Below are 16,900 nucleotides of genomic sequence, written 5' to 3'. Positions count from 1 at the left end.
CCGTCCTTTCTCCACACCATCCCCACATTGTCCAGAATCTTATCCAGAGGCCATACTTTCTCCACATCATCCCCACATTGTCCTGGATTTTTATCTAGAGGCCATCCTTTCTCCACATCATCTCCACATTGTTTTTCAACACAGATGACAGAAATATGAAACAATTGTCTTCCACCTGTATTCACATCATTCCTAAATGTAACACTTCGGAGCTATATTTACTCATTTTGAATAGATGTCAAACTATGACCACCGACTATTTTGGATTTTCTGCATAGGCCATCATGCTGTCACAGCAGTTTCTGTTTTCTAGACCTGCATGCATATCTATACCTCTGCTTTTCATGCTGCATGAGGTACGGCTTCCACTCCGAATCTGAGAAGCAGTGGTGAGATGAAATGGCATCATTTTTCTACCATTTATGGGCTGAAACAGGCAAACTTTTAGGTTTCTCATTATAAGACTAGCTCATGGTTTTATTTGATCTGTGAATATTGAGGGTTCCGACATTGTGCTCATGACACATTGGTCTGTGCTTTAATGATTTTATCCAGTTTGCTGGTTGTAACACTTGGGGCATGTGAGAATCTGTACTGGAGCTCCTGTTTATGTCTATATTCTTGGAGAGATTATAAAGAAGCAGGAAAATTTGCTCCATAAATGTTTGGCAGGACTTACCAGTAACACCATTTAGGTGTAATACTGGATAAGAAGGTAATATATTACTTTTTCAACTGTTTTAATATATATTGGCCAATGAGTTTTGACTGACATTTTCTTTAAAGAATTTGTTCCTATCAAATCTGTGGGCATAGAGCTGTCTATACCATCTCTTTGCAATCCTTTAAATGTCATAGGATTTAAAATTATATTTCTTCTTTCATATCTAAAATTAGTAATGTTAATTTAAGCTCTAAATTTTATCTTAGTTAATACTAGTTAGACCTTATCCATTTTACCCATCTTTTCAAATAATTAGCTTTTAGTTAACTCTCTTAATTACTATTCTCAATTTCATTAATTTCTACACTAACTTCTTTGTCTTTTCTATCTACTTTTGGTTTTAAGCGATCTTTCCTCTCCCGGCTGCAGCTTCCTAATGTAGAAAGTTAAATCCCTGATTTGAAACCCCTTTCCTGCTCTAACTATACACAAGCTGCTAGGTAAGGAACTATTACTTTTACCACAGCACACAAATTATGAAAAGAGGAATTTTTATTCCCCCCTTTAGATTAAAGCCATTTAAATTTCTCTTCAGAGTTATTGCCCTCATGGACTATTTAAGAGCATGCTGCTTAGTCTCTACATTTTTATTGGATTTTACAATTTAGTTGTTGATTTTTCACTTAAGTCCATTCTAGTCTGAGGGCAAATGTAAACTTTCCACGTAAAAATTGTTAGGGTATATTTTACTGTGGCTGGGAATGCGACTAACTTTGGTTAATATTCCACATGTCCTTGAGAATGTGAATTCTGCTGTTAATATAGGAATTCACCAACAGATATCAATTATAGCCAGTCTATTGATGGTGCAGGAGAACTGCACAGTGCTAGACTCTGACTTTTGGCCTGCTGGATCAGCCAGTTTATGTGTAAGGTTTAGAATCTACCAGCTAGCCCATGGTTACATTTGTTAGATGCACACATTAAGGTCTACCATGGCTTTTTGGAGAATAGACTCCTCTCTTATTGTCATCGTCATACAGCTTCTTCATTCCTGAAAGTTTGCTTGCTCTTCAGCTTCTCAGCTGAGCTGACACGGCTACTCTGTCCTTTTCCTCAGTTCCAGTTATCACAGTTTGTTTCAGTCCATCCTGCTGTGTATTTACATTTAAAATGGGTTTCCTTGAGCTAAGAGTAGCTACTTTGTAGCTTGAAATGAAATGCCAAAATATAAGGTTCTCTCTCATTCCCTAAATTTACTTTCCCTCATATCTTCTGAGCTATCTGGATCTGTGGCTTGCTGTTTGACACTGGTGGGAAATTCTCAGTCGTTACTTGTTCATTATCTCTTTCCCTTCTCTCTTGTTTCTTTCCCACATGCTGTCAGGATGCTACACCCTCTGTAGCTGTTGAGTTCTCAGATACTCTGTTCCTTTTCTAAATCTTGGACCCTACCCTCTTTTTCTACACCCAGAAGTTCCTACTGATATATCCTCAAGTTTAGAATCTTTTCTCACACATGTCTATACTATTAATGGGCCCAAACACCCTGCCATGTCTTTTAATATACAGTTTCATTTTTTCCCCTTAGAACTCCTATCTCTTTGCTAATATCTCCCATCTGTTCACACATGCTGCCTACTTTATCCATTGCAGTACTTAGCATCTTAAGCAGCGTTAAGTCCTGGCTCTGACAAATCCAACTTTCATACACTAGCTCACCCTGACTCTGGTGCTGCCTCTGCCTCTTCACATTGTGTTTTCTGATTTTTAGTATGCTCTTTATTTTTTCTTATATCTAGAAATGTGTTACGTATTATAAAATAAGTATACAATATGTAACGTATATTAAATAATAATAAAATTACAGGCCAGAGTAATTCCTTGATAAGTGTATATGTTTGGAGCGTTCTAGAATTTCAGGATTTGATGTCAGGCTGTCAATGAGTCTGTGCTTAGAAAGTTCAAGGTTCTTGTGTGCCTTCAATTTTTACAAATTATCCCTACAGGTTGGGCAGGGAGTCACCTTGGTATTGAAGTGCACATTTTCATTCCTTCTATCAGGCAGCTTGAGCAAAACTCAATAGCTGCAGCTCTTTGCTCTGTGTATATTTTCTCTAGCAGAAACAAAAAAAGGAATGAGGTACCAAGCCCCACCCTAAATCCCAAGTCACAGCTGTGATCGCCACAATTTATGATCTTCACCTCAGAATCGCTCTAAAGCTAGATGTCATCATCTCACTGAAAATCACAATCCAGACAGGAGAAGGCAGAAGTTACAGGAAGAGAGCTCACAGGACTACAAGAGGATGTCCCTAACTGTGGCGTCATTTCACCTACATGAATGCATGTGGAACCCAGCAGGTAACAGGCAGTCTAACATCCATTCTCTTCCATGAAGGAAGCATCTGGATATGTTCCTTGTGACACACTCAGTGCCAGCTTGATAGATATCAGAATCAAATCAAGCACTAAAGTTACTAGGAAGCAACAAAGTGATGAAAATACCTAGGGGGTGAGTAAGACACAACGAGGAGCATCTCTTGAATGAAATAAGGCAATATATGGTCCAGCAGAGTTGTGTACAGAGCACTGTCCAGTCACAACAAGAGAGAAGAGTGCACATAAAACAAGATGGCTCCTCAGCATGAGGACTCTTCTGGGGTGGGAGAAATTGGGTAATTGATTGTGGTAATTGTCAGATCTTATTGTTTATTTTAAAAGAAAACTCTGGAATTATACTTAAACGAGTTTCTAAAATAATCAACCCAACACTTTGAAACAACAGGTGAATGTGGTTTGATACAAGAGTAAATCACTGCGCTGGATACTGAGATGTATTAAGCCAGATGATAGTTAGGAGACAAACTAAAGCAGTGATAAGTCATCATGGGTTCTCTGTTGTTCTACATTTTATGCCATAAGGTAGGAGGAGTTTAAAATGGATCTGCCCTCATCACTTACCAAAAATAAAAAAAAAAAAACAAAGCATATAGATAAACTTCAAAACATTACTGCAAGTATGAAACACACTGCATTTTATTTTCTAAAAATCACTGGTTTTGGCATAGACCTTTAAATTGTGAAAGCATGGTTTGTGTTTATCTAAAAGTGTTAAGCTCCGTGGGGCGCCCTTTAATATCAGTAAGAATGCTGCCAGATGTGAAGAAGATGGGGGCTCATAGCCCACTTTCTAAATAATAATCTATTTTTAACAATTGTAGTGCTTAGTTTTCTAAACTAAGCACATCATAATGGGAGGCCTTTATATGCGTCTTTAAAGAAAAAGGCTTTATCACAAGTAGGGTAGCAACATTAAAGTCTCACTCCATCTAGTCACCAACCAGAGGACTTCACATATTCCCCCTGAGAATGGGGAGTAATGACAGCTTCTCTATCAAGGCCTGCTTTTTCTGTGCTACAACTGTCTTCACATGAAACCCTGAAACACTCCAAGGATCCATCTCAATCCAATCACTCAGAGACCGCATTTACACAGGAAATACATAAAGTTTCTTTTTCCCCTTTCCCTTCTGAATTACCATTTGAACGGGAAGAATTTGGTGACAAATTACTCCAGTTTCCTATATGCCTGAATTATAAACACTTGAAAAAGACACCGTTTTCACTGAGAGAAAGTGGGGAAAAAAAGAAAAAAAACACTTCGAGAGGAAATGTTAAGTGTGGGCTATGATCTAGGAAAATAAGATGACATTTGATAGAGCTGTCTGAGGAATTCTCTAATTATCTGCCCTGAAGCTTCGCTTACTTCAAACTCTAAAGACCAACCGAAGCTCAGGATCAATTTTTAGATAGCAAATTTCCAGATGATATGTTTTCTTCAGCCCCAAATCTTAAGTTAAATGCCAATTTTTAATCATTATGCCATCTGTTTTTTAATATTCAACTAGGCTTCTCTTAAGTGTACAAAATAATGTGACTTATGTGATTCATCATGACACTTTCACACATGCATGTCCCTGTGCTTTGCTCATACTCCTCCCCAGCAGTAATATCCTGTATGTAAGCACTGTGTGCACCCTCTAAAGCTGCGGTGGTAACACTGATGTTACAACATTGATGTTACCAAGAGTGGCACATGAGGCAGTACCTACCACGGTAGGAATATGAACAGACGTCCCCCAAAACAAGAAGAAACTACTGTGATTTATCTTTTTCATGGATATTTTTATCTCAGGGTAAAAATATTCCAAGAAAGGGATGGAGAATTGTTTAACTGGTGGAGTGTTTGCCTAGCATGCATGAGGCCCTGGATTTGATCTGCAGCACCCTATGAAACTGGGTGTATGAAGCAAGCCTATAATTCTGGCACTCTATATTCAGAGCGGGATGGTCAGTACTTCAAGGCTACCCTCAGCTATAAAAGCAGGAAAAGCCCAGCTGGGCTACAGGAGATTCTGGTTGTTGTTGTTGTTATTAATATAATTAACTGATTAACTGATTTTTGATGAGCACACTTTAGAACACTACTTTTCAAAATAATTTATTTATCTTTATTTTTATGTGTGTTGTTGTTTTACCTGCAAATATGCATGGGTGAGGGTGTCAGATCTCAGAGTTACAGACATTTGTGAGCTGCCACGTGGGTGGTGGGAATTGAACCTGAGTCCTCTAAAAGAGCAGTCAGTGCTCTTAACCTCTAAACCATCTCTCCAGTTCTAGAACACTACCTTAAACCCAAAGGCAGACAAGGGGCATTCAGTTATTATTACTAGATGATTCTGATGTGTGGAAGTGAGGAAGCCCAGAGGAAGAATTTCATGGAACAAATTATTAAAAGAAAAACTTAAATGAGAGGAACTCATCTTCATAAGTAAAGGTGACACATCTAAGTCAGTCTGAAGTATAAAAAAAAGGTGTCTTGGGCAAAACAAAATGCTTTGTTCTTAGAGGGTGGCTATTTTCCACAGAGCAACAGAAATTACATATTAATTATTTTACATTATTACTGAAAATTAGAATCAACACCCAGTTAAGTATAATATTACAAGGAAATTAAAAAAAAAAACAAGAATAAAGGAGCTCCGAGGATTCATTTCTTGGAAAAAGACTTCAAGAGACACAGAAAAATGGAAGTAATAATTCAATTTCATTCCAGACCTTTAGGTGAAATACAGAATTAAAGTGCTCAGCCACAAGGACAGGCAGCAAGTTGCTGCACATCCTCTCCATTCCTCAAGCTTCCTCTCAGAAAAGAGTTATTATAGACAAGACAGGTGATACCCTTCCCCTGAGCATGTGTGTGCATGGTATAGACATACCACACATACACACACCACACATGCACTCTCTCAAACACACATGTACACAGGCACACTCACATACTCACTCACTCATACCATACACACACACATTCAGTCATACCATACACACACACATAAAGCACACATACCACAAACATACACCCACAAGAGACACATAACACACTCACAACACAATACATTTACACCATACACAGACTCACAAACATTTATATCACATGATCATACAAACTCACATCACACATATACTCATACCACACACCCCATAAACACATACACATACTCATACCATACACAGATATCACACATACGCACACACTCATACCACATACTATATCCATATCCACACACACACCATTGACATATATCATACATATACAAAATCATATAACATACCACACACACACACACACACGTTAGACATAGCAGTAAAGAAGTGGGAAGAAGTAGTGAAAGTTTTTCCATTTTCTGGTGTCAGCAAATTAGTCTCTGAGCAACAATGGTATCAGAAAGAACAGCCACAGTTAAAGTTCACAATAAAGTGGAAGTTTAATGGTTGCTTTTTGAAACGTGCGGAGGCAGTCTAATAGATGAAGAGGGACAGAAAAAGCCCAGTGTCCCACTACACCACAAAACAATTTGAGGGCAGACAAGAAATGGTTTAGTTTAGAAGAAAAGATAGCAAAGGTTTTGAAATGGTCTCATCATGAATGGTAGGGTAGGATAATATGAAGCAGCAAAGATTATGAAGTGATGCAGTTAAAAATGTGTATTCAGACTCAAAATGAGGAGCAGGAGCAACGTACCAAGAAGAGAGTATAACCCAGGAGCTCTGTATTGAAAATGGGCTATACTGTGACCTCATTAAAGTGAGACCAGGTGCATGCATCAGGTACACACATTTTAAGGAAGACTCCTTGACATTCTTAAATACAGATGTCATATAGCTATAACAAAAATCATACAGGTAAAGGCATTAAGTTCATTATTTTTTTTTCTGCTGAGTACTATTTTTTAACTTTGCCACATTGTTAGCTGTATTCTCTGAAGATCCCCCTGTGAGTATATTTTAAACAAGTCTAGAATTAGTTATAAAGGTCATCTTATCTCTCTCCAATTCCCTAGTTTGATTTTTGTATACTTGAACTCTGAATTGCTTTAAACTTAAGGAAAATGTCCCAGTGGTGTATAGGCTTTTGTTCTTTCAGAATTCCCAGCATTCCTCATAGGACAAAGCAGTTCAACAAATATGCACTTTATGATTAATGAGCAACTGAGCAAAGGGATGGAGACAGAGATACAGTGTTTTTTCTGTGTACGGTGGTTGAGTTCTTTCCAGCAGCCAGACAACTCTGTGCCTACTTCACTACAATTTTTACATTTTCATCCTTGCAGCGGCCTCTCCTCCTTTCACACTTTGTCCTTATTAGGAGCAGACCTGGGCCACAGTCACATCTGTTTCTTGTACTCTACACTTGGCCAGGCCCAGACGGACTTACAGAATGGAACAGCGAGTGGTGGATCCCACAGCTAGCTTCCTGGCAATACCTGAAATTCTACAAGCATCTGATGGGACTCATACACCAATGTAAAGCTCTCTAATACAAAAATGCTCAGACATGACGCCTACTGTCCAATAAGGGCTGTCATAAGACTACATACCTATGGGGAAGCCAGGCTTGGCACCAGAGGAAACAAAGCCTGGCTTTGTCACAGTACCAGCTTCGTGTCTTTGAACCTATGAGTGAATGTTTCTTGATTTCTGTTTTCCTCACACAGAGAAAGAAGGTTCTATGCTAGAGCAATGCACTCCCCAACCTTGTACATACATTTACAAAAGAAAAACTATTAGTAAAGCTTTAGTCACATTTTTAAAAATATTATAATGGGAGTACTGTTTGTTAATTGATTGCCACGTCCTTTTTCTGTCACTCACATTCCCAAGGAGAGGGCTCCCTCAGGTATTTCCATGTATTTAACAGCTGAGACCCCTTTAGCTAGTATAGCAGTCCATAATTCTACATGTCTGCCTCCTCTAAGGCTCTGACATCAACATCACAGGAATTACCACTCAAGTGTGTACTACCTTACAAATTCCACAGCAGCAGCATCCTTTGTTTGTGTTCTGAACATGCATATACACAATCAACCTTTCCGATGGCCTTTTATGGAATCTCCACTACACACAGGCGTTATGGTAGGCAAAGCAGGAAATATAAGGGAGAAATCAGACATGTTTCATTTCCTCAAGGAACCTGGAATCTAATGAAATTTTATTCACAGTAGCTATAATGGAGAGTATAAACTGATAATGCTATCAGATAAAGTAAAATGGAGATCATTTCTGGTTGGTAAGACCAGGAAAGATGTAATGGAATGGGTGTCATATAAGCTGAGCTCTGGGGGTAAGGTTCCATGCAGTGAAAGGAGAGAAAGTGAAAAGGCCATGGGCCAAGTACTAGTAACTGTGCTTAGTTGAAAGGAGGACTGTGTTAAGACAACACTGTAATAAAATAGGTAACAGACAGAAAGTATGGGGCCTTCTTGAAGTTTTACAGCATAGGGATGCTTTGATCAGGTTAATGTAGAAGAAAGAAACAAGAGACAGGCATACACACACTTGCTTAGGAGACACACAGGATGCACACTTCAGTAAGTATGAGTAGCAGCAGCACGATTGAAGGGAAGGACATTACTGAAAGCCAGGTCTAGAGACGCTGTGGGTGAAGTCAAAGGTTATGTAGAAGTCAAAACCCAAGTAGGCAGGAAGTTACTAGTGTCTATAACAGTAATGAATATACTATAAGAGCCAGAAAGAGAGGGTGCATGCAAGTGCTGGCCCAAAGCCCTGCAGCACAATGTAAAGGCAACTGAGACTCAGGAAAGCAGGCAGAACTCCATTTGTTGAGGGAGCATTTGTGCAGAGGTGGCAGATAAAGTTTAAGGGGTGAAGGGGAACAATGATCTTAAGAGATAATTGTAGTGTTGAACTTAGAGAGGTAAAGACCGACACACATGCATAAGAAGTGGAAAATGAGTCAGAGAGGGGTATAAAGAGAGTCAGAAGGGCACTGTGGTGCAGCTCTACATGTGGAGCAACACATTTATTTAAAATAAAAACAGCGTGCTCTAGTGGATCCCATAAGGCTGAAGTCCAGAACTACTTTCTGAAGTGCGTTCTAGCAACATTGGTTTCAACAGATGATCAGCAGTACTGTAAACCTGAGACAAACCTTCCCGTCACAAGCTGACTGTACTTGCGGTGTTTATCACAGCAGCAGAAAGCAAACCAGGACAGCTACCTGTCTTTCTCCACACTGCTTCATCCACCCCCATTACCTTCCCTTCTTGGTTTTATAGTCACTCTATACGACAACAATTTTATTTACACAGGAAAGTCGCGTAGGATATGTTCATATAAAGTAAAATTCAAAAACAGGATACCAGAACTGGAAAGGTACTCATGATGATTCTATCCAACTTCTTTGTTTTGTAGAAGGTTAAAAAATAATTAACGGCCACAGTGCCTTACTTTTCTTCTTTATAAAACACAAACCAGTAGTATATATCCAAGCATATGGAGTAGGGATGAAAAGCAGAAAAAGGAGAGAAAATAAGTAGAACTGAGATTTCCCAGCTACAGCATTAAGTGTGAACTGAAGCGCAATCCATTTTTGGATAGTGTTGCAGAATACTTCTGGGTCCTCAGTAAATCACCTGAGATGCAATCACTGACATTAACTTGGTCTACTAAAAAGGAAACTCATCATACTCAGATCTGACTCCACAATGAGCATGATGCCTGGTGCCCCTAGAGGTCAGAAGAGGGTATAGGGTCTTCTGGAACTGGAGCTATGGTTGTGAATACCATGCCCTGCCAGTGCTGGGAACTGAACTCTCTTCTCTGTATGAACAGCAAGTGCTCTCTACCATGACAGTTGAGAATATTACAGAAACTCCTTAAAATGATACATTGCTTTTAAGTGAGCATTATCATGTATAAATACAGAATACAAGTGATTACACTTGCAAATATTAAATTCCTAAATGGAGTCACCTACATCAGCAATATATAGCCTGGAATTAGTGGAATAATTCAAATGATACTGACTTTAAAAACTTACTATGCATATGTGGGGGGGGCATAGGGAGAAGGTGTATGAGCACCAGAGGAGTTCAGAGGACAACTTTAGAATAATAACATGTTCTCTCTCACCAGCTGAGCCATCTCAACATCAAACCTAATAATTATTTTTTAAAAAATTTAATTGTATATTAGTGAAAATTTAACAAGAAAGTATTATTTGCTTATGTAAAGTAGTATTTATCTAAACAGTATTTGCTAAAGCATATGCCCTGAAACAGTATATTTTACTGTCAAGCAGATTCAAAATTATTTTTTTCTTTTAGAGACTGTTAATAATATGCAATACCTTGAGAGATTATTAATAATATGTAATGTTCTAAACTTGAAGTTTAAAACAAATGGGTGGCTTAGCTTAATCATTTCTCAAGTTTATTTACCCATGTAATCTTTTTCCTCTTTTCATTAATATTGATTCATGTCACAGTAGACTAGTGCCATAATAAACAAGATTGGCTTCATTTGATATTTGATGATAGCAAGAGGAAAACTCAAATAAGTAGATGATACATATACCATGTATTTTAGGTTTTGGTATAAACACAATTTTCAAAGATTCATTATAAGGTAACTAACTGCTTATAGGCCAGAGCAAAAGAAGAATGCTAACAAACACTACCACCACCAAGAGTAACAGAGTTCTCAAGGTTTACTCAGGTTTTACATAATGCAGGTAAGACAAATGACATAAAATAAGAACTAGTTATACATACTTAACTCTCTAAAATCACCTCCAAGGCATAAAGAAAGGTAGTGTGATGTGGAATCCCCCTCTGTATGATGTGAATATGTTTTATTACCACTGGTTAATAAAGAAGATTTTTTGGCCTATGGCAGGGCAGAATATAGCAATATCTCTAAGCAGAGATACAGGAGGAAAGAAAGTGGAGTCAGGCAGACGGTATGTAGCTGCCCAAGAAGCAAGAGGTAACAAACCACGAGTCTCATGGTAAAATAGAAAATAATAGAATGGGTTAATTTAAGATGTAAGAGCTAGCTAGAAATATGCCCAAGTCATTGGTCAAGCAGGGTTGTAATTAAGTCTCTATGTGATTATTTGGGTCTGGGCAGTCTGTAAATGAAAGTGTAGTCTTCATTTACAAACAGCGCCCAAATATTTGGCAAGAATATACACATAAAGCCTAAGTAAGCTTTTAAAAAATGGCTTCTAGACCCATAAAAATGGGAGTCAATTGGGGCTTCTTGGTAGCTGAGTATTTTCAGGTAGGCTCTGTTTGCTGACAGCGAGCAGAGGCACAGCTGCTTTAAGAGAAGGCTTCCTGACTCAGCTTTAGCAGCAAAAACTGTGTGGCTCCTTTAAGAGGAAGTTTCCTGGTTCATGTTGGTGGCTCAAATGCTCTGGTTCTTTTGGGAGGTCCTGTTACAGAGCACTTAAATGGAGTTTGTGGGCAGCCTGCTGCAAGTTACTAGGTGGCTGCATGGGCCAACTGCTTCCCAGAGTCGGATGGTAAACATGACTCCCAAAGCTTGTGTTAAATGGACCTCGGCCATGTGGAAAAGCTGAGCAGGGTAGAACAAACAGACAATGTGATTGCTCTGGTCCTTGCCATACTTTCTTATCAGTTTAAAGCAGTGAAAAGAAAAAGGATTACAGATATACAATAAAGAAGACAGATTCAGACAAAAATAAAACTCTAGATGGGTCATAATGTGTTTTAAAAATGTATGTAGGCTAAAGAACAAAAGAAAAAGGGCATAGGCAGTTATAGAAAAAATAGTTTTAAAAAGTAAAACAAAGTCTTTAAAGAGACAGTAAAGGTAATATAAAAGAGTACAGATAAAGATTAAAGGAGTAATGATAATAAAATAAACATTAAAAAGTAATATAGTTAAAAATAAGCTGTGTAAAGATGGAAAATACACAGAGAGTTTGGATTGTGTGTATTATTGTATTTTCTTTGTATTTTTGACTGTTAATGAGTTAACTGCTGAAAAACATTTGATTTTGGGGGCTGCTAAGCTAAACCAACATATATATTTTTAAAGTTATCTTAACTTCAAAATTTGAGTCTAAGGATCTGTCACTTTGGAAAGAGGTTCTGCTTTTGTTTCCACAGAGGATGGGAACCTGTGAATTCCTTCCAGGCTAATGTGGTTTGATGGAACAAGAGCCCCCAAAAGTTCTCCATGAACCCTAAAAATACTTCGCACAACAAAAAGCAGGAAGCAGTTTGGAAGAAAACTATGCCCAAATTCCCAAAATGATTGTTTATAAATGTTTGTTTTTATTTCAAGGGTGTTGATTATAAATAATTAATGGTCACAGTCAATTTCTAAAAAAAAATAAGGGGGATATGATACTGTGTATATGTATATGTCTACTTTTGTTTACAGCCTAATAGTCATCTATAATAACCAAACTTTTAATTATGCTAGTTAGGTTTTCTAGATATACAGAGATATATTTCAGTTAGATAATCTTCAACACTTCAAAGACCTGTGGAATATGGCATTTAGAAGGTTTTAAGAACATAGACTTATCTCAACAATGAGACATGTCTGATTCTAGCAACTTCTCTTACTTCAGAGAGGCTGACTGGCACTGAAGAAATTCTATGAAATTTGTCTTCAATGTGACAAGTCTTGCCATTTGGATAAGAAACTGCTCTAGCTTGCATTGCCTGATAGCATGCTGTATAAACCAGCCATGCAGGACCTACAGAAAAATGACTGCTGAACTTGCCAAAAGAAGGTGATACAGTCTTTCAGGGTTCCTGCTTCTGAAAGAGTCTGCCAGATATTCTGCAGGGCACAGAAGAAAGTGACTAACTGCTAATATAGGTGAAACAGTCTTTCAAATTTCCTGCTTCATTGAAAAGTCTGCAGGATACTATGGGCCTGTAGGCTGAAGATGTATTCCCCAACAGTACAGTGAACTTTGAGTTACTCTCCAGGAAGTGAGATGTCTCTGTAAATTCTAGAGTTTTAGAAGGTGCTTACAATGCACTACCTGTTTTATTAGATAATATTATATTCTTCTTGGGGTCTTTGAAGGAGTTGAAGAAAGTTATAGTTTTCCTTAGTATGATAAAAGATAAATTAGATATGAAACTTTAGACTCACAAAGAAATATTATAATTGTAATTCTTGCTTGGTATCTTTTGTTTTTTGTAATTTTACTATGTTAAAGTTAAAACCCTCCTTTTTATGTAGACAGAAAAGGGGAAATGATATGGGATTCCCTTCTGTATACTGAGAATATGTTTCATTACCACTGGTTAATAACGAAGCTTCTTTGGCCTATGGCAGGGGAGAATATAGCAAGGTGGGGATATCTAAGCAGAGATAGAGGAGGAAAAAAGGTGGAATCAGGCAGACGCCATGTAGCTGCCCAAGAAGCAAGAGGTAACAAACCACGAGCCTCATGGTAAAATATAAAATAATAGATTTTATGGGTTAACTTAAGATGACAGAGCTAGGTAAAAATACACCCAAGCCATTGGTCAAGCAGTGTTGTAATTATTATAGTTTGTGTGATTATTTGGGTCTGGGTGTCTTCATTTACAGTAGTGTGAAAAACCACATTATTAAAAAGCTGATATCAAGCATACTCACACTGCCCATTCAAGCTTCTCATTCTTGATTGAATTGTACAAGGCCTGTAAACAGAGGAAATAAGACCAAATTAGTATTTTTAATTCTGTTCCATATGCTGAATTCAGTAAAGGAGTAAAGTCAAAGGCTTCAGAAAATTTTGAGCAACTTCCTCATGCCTTCACAATCAGAATATCTTAACTGATTGGTCTCTAGAAGCTGAAAAATTCACAGGGGAGAAAAAATGAGCATTTTGTGAAACAAATAAACATTCAGTAAGCAAAAACTATCTTTTATAAATAACGTACAGTACTGTACATTATTTCTTGGTATAGTAGAATTAGGCTATGACTGAACTCAAGCAGCACATTCTATTTCATTCACTTAAAACCAACTTCATCAATATGGACTTTAAGGGTAGTCACACTCTTCAATAACGGTAGAAATACGATTGCTCTTATATTACCTGAATAGACACATGGAAGAAAGCATTAAGTCAGATATGGGATAGTTTTAAGTGTTTCTACACCACTGACTCAAGTGGTTTTTATTATTCTAAGGTCATTATTTTCCCTATGGTTCAGTGAGTGCTACCTCCATGTCTATGTATAGTAATGATGAAGGAGACAGAAAACTTCCCAAGAGCTTGGTAAAACACACATAGCCTTCCTGGCCCTCCCAAAATCAGTATTCCAAATAAAGCCCTTGTGATCAATTTGCTCATCTACAGCATATACCCAGGAAAAAGCTTTAATTAGGAATAAGACAAAATAAAAGTAAGACAAATGCATTTCTAAGATGCAAAGGCATGGCAGAAAATAAAACAGAAAAAAAAACAGTAAAACCTATGAGGCTAGAACTTTTTCTCAATAAAATCTTGGATCTGTTAGAGCTTGAATGTTCAGCAAAAGCTCTCTACTCTGAGACAGGAGAGGAGGATCGGCTGCCACTTGACCACTCGTCAGATGAGGGAAGGAAGGCTTCAGAAGGTTGAGTGTCACATGTCAGTAAAAAGACTATTTCCACAGCAAATTCCCTTATCAATGCTCATCCAAATTTAGCAGAAATACACTGAAACTACAGATTTTGTCTAAGTGACAAGGAAAGTAACCAGTGCAACTCTAATAAAAAAGCAAAACAATAAAAAAACACCCTTCACCTCCCCCCCCCAAAAAACCCAACCAAACAAACCAACCACAAGAGCTCCAAATGAGAAGATCTTAAAACTCTAACACAATGCCACAAACGGAAAAGTCTACACCATGAATCTTAGTTTTAGACCGGGAGAAGTATAACATAAGCACAAGGGAAGCTGAAAAAGGTTAACCGTAAGTTTCAGATAAGCCTGAACTAATAAAAATTTCAGGGTCACCCTGAGCTATATAGTGAGGCTTTTTCTCAAAAACGGTAAAAAAAAAAAATGAACAAAATTATTATAAGTCCTCTGAAAGCATGCCTTCAGACAGTACATAATGTCTACCAGAAAAATATTAATTTCAGATTTGGATTCTTTCCCAAGATCATATGTAAGACATGCAAACATTGAATATTTTATGTGCAAATGCTCCAATACATGAAAAAAGTCTGAAACATTTTTGGACCAAGCATTTTAGACAAGGGTTGCCCAATCTATACTATCACCTTTATTCTTTTATTGTCTTTCTGTTGCACAGGAAGAGAGACACCAGGTGACTCTCTGCCAATCCACACTAACATGACACGTAAGAACTAAGATTTCCTTTGCTTTTTTTGAGGCAGTCTCATATAGCTCAAGTTGTTCTCCAACTCACTTCATAGCTGAGAATGATCTTAAACTTCTCTAGCTCCCATGTACTGGGAAAAGAGGCATGTAATCTAATCTTAAAAGATAAGCTTCACAGAAGAGTCACCGTTGCTAGGACACATGCTTCAAGTACCTGTGCCAGTGAGGAAACGCTTGCTAAAATGGCCTGTACTCTCAATCCACTTCTAATCAAATGTACTGGCCACGTGAGTGGCTAAAACTGGAGGTGCAGGCTACAGCTCAACAAAATAACCCTTGGGCCTGAAAAGATGGCTCAGTTAATAAAGTTCACACCATCTAAGCAGAGGGGACTTCAATTAGTATACTTAGCACCTACATTTTAAAAAAATGCCATGTATGGAGCATGCATCTGTAACTCTAGTAACTATGAGAAGCTTCCTGTTACTCTCTTGTCTAGCTGAATCAGTGAGCTCCAGATTCAGTAAATAAAATGGAGAATGCCTGAGTAAGAAGACACACAGCATTGATCTTTATATATGATTTTCTCTCTCTCCCTCCAGCCCAATACACACATGGTGTGGGTTGTTAACCCTTCACATAGCTATAAAGAACTATCTAGCAGAGTGAAGACATGAGGGTTTGTGGATTAACACTGTCCTGGCAGGCTGTCCACCTCCCCTTGCATTGACAGTGAGGGTAAAGTGGGAGAAAAGTACCACAGGACCCACCCATATGGATACCCACACAGTGAGGTGATGCTTGCTGTGGAGGCTGAATAGCCTACCACCCAAAGATGCCTATGTCCCAATTCTTAAAAAAAAAAAAATCTCTGAATATTTCCTTATATGGCAAAAAAAATCTTTAGATCAAATTTAAAGAGTTTGTGATGGGAAAAGTCTGTGGGTGGGCTCTAAATGTAATCACAAGTATCTTTACAAGAAGAACGCTGAGGGCAATTTAAAGAAGCAGAAGAGAAGGCAGAAGAAAAAGGAACCAGGATGGTGAAGTGATGAAGTCATTAGCCAGGATTCCCTGCAACCCCGAAGAAAGAAACAGATTCTCCTTTGACATTTCAGAGGAAGTGCAGCCCTGTCTTCACATGAACCTCACAGTTTTCCAGTCTCCTAAACTGTGAGAGGATATATTTCTGCACTTTTTAATATGCAATGTGTTTGTGGTCACTTCTTACAGCAGTCACAGAAAACCAATGCACTAGGGTATAAATGAAAGGCAGATAACTTAATAAAGGCAATTTTAAGAAATATTTACATGCTAGCCCTATATAAAAGTATCTTTTACTTTATAGATATGATCTGAAAGTATGAGCGTATATACCAAAATCTGTCAAGTAAGTTTTATAAATCAAGGGAATTTAAAATTTTGGACCCTAGCCCAGATCTCTAGAGCTTTCCTGGAGGATTCTGCATGAATTACCAGCAAATATTTCAAATGCCTCTCAGATGCTATGTGAAAAGTCACTGTTCTCTGAGTTTAAAAATTTGGTTTCTAAC

At 37.9% G+C, this 16,900-nt stretch overlaps 1 protein-coding gene across 5 annotated transcripts in view; it reads right to left on the bottom strand.

Moving 5' to 3' along the window:
- Psd3 (pleckstrin and Sec7 domain containing 3) overlaps positions 1-16,900 on the bottom strand; it is a 439,685-nt gene that overhangs the window by 82,072 nt on the left and 340,713 nt on the right. For all 5 annotated transcript variants that reach the window (XM_057753140.1, XM_057753141.1, XM_057753142.1 and 2 more), the window contains one exon: positions 13,667-13,710. In XM_057753140.1, the coding sequence (XP_057609123.1) occupies positions 13,667-13,710 (44 nt within the window). The remainder of the gene's footprint in view (positions 1-13,666; positions 13,711-16,900) is intronic.

Source organism: Chionomys nivalis, chromosome 20 (genome assembly GCF_950005125.1).
Source record: "Chionomys nivalis chromosome 20, mChiNiv1.1, whole genome shotgun sequence".
In the NCBI taxonomy this organism is placed as follows: domain Eukaryota; kingdom Metazoa; phylum Chordata; class Mammalia; order Rodentia; family Cricetidae; genus Chionomys; species Chionomys nivalis.
The sequence above is the reverse complement of the archived record's forward strand: the minus strand, read 5'-3'. Positions and strand labels throughout refer to the sequence as shown.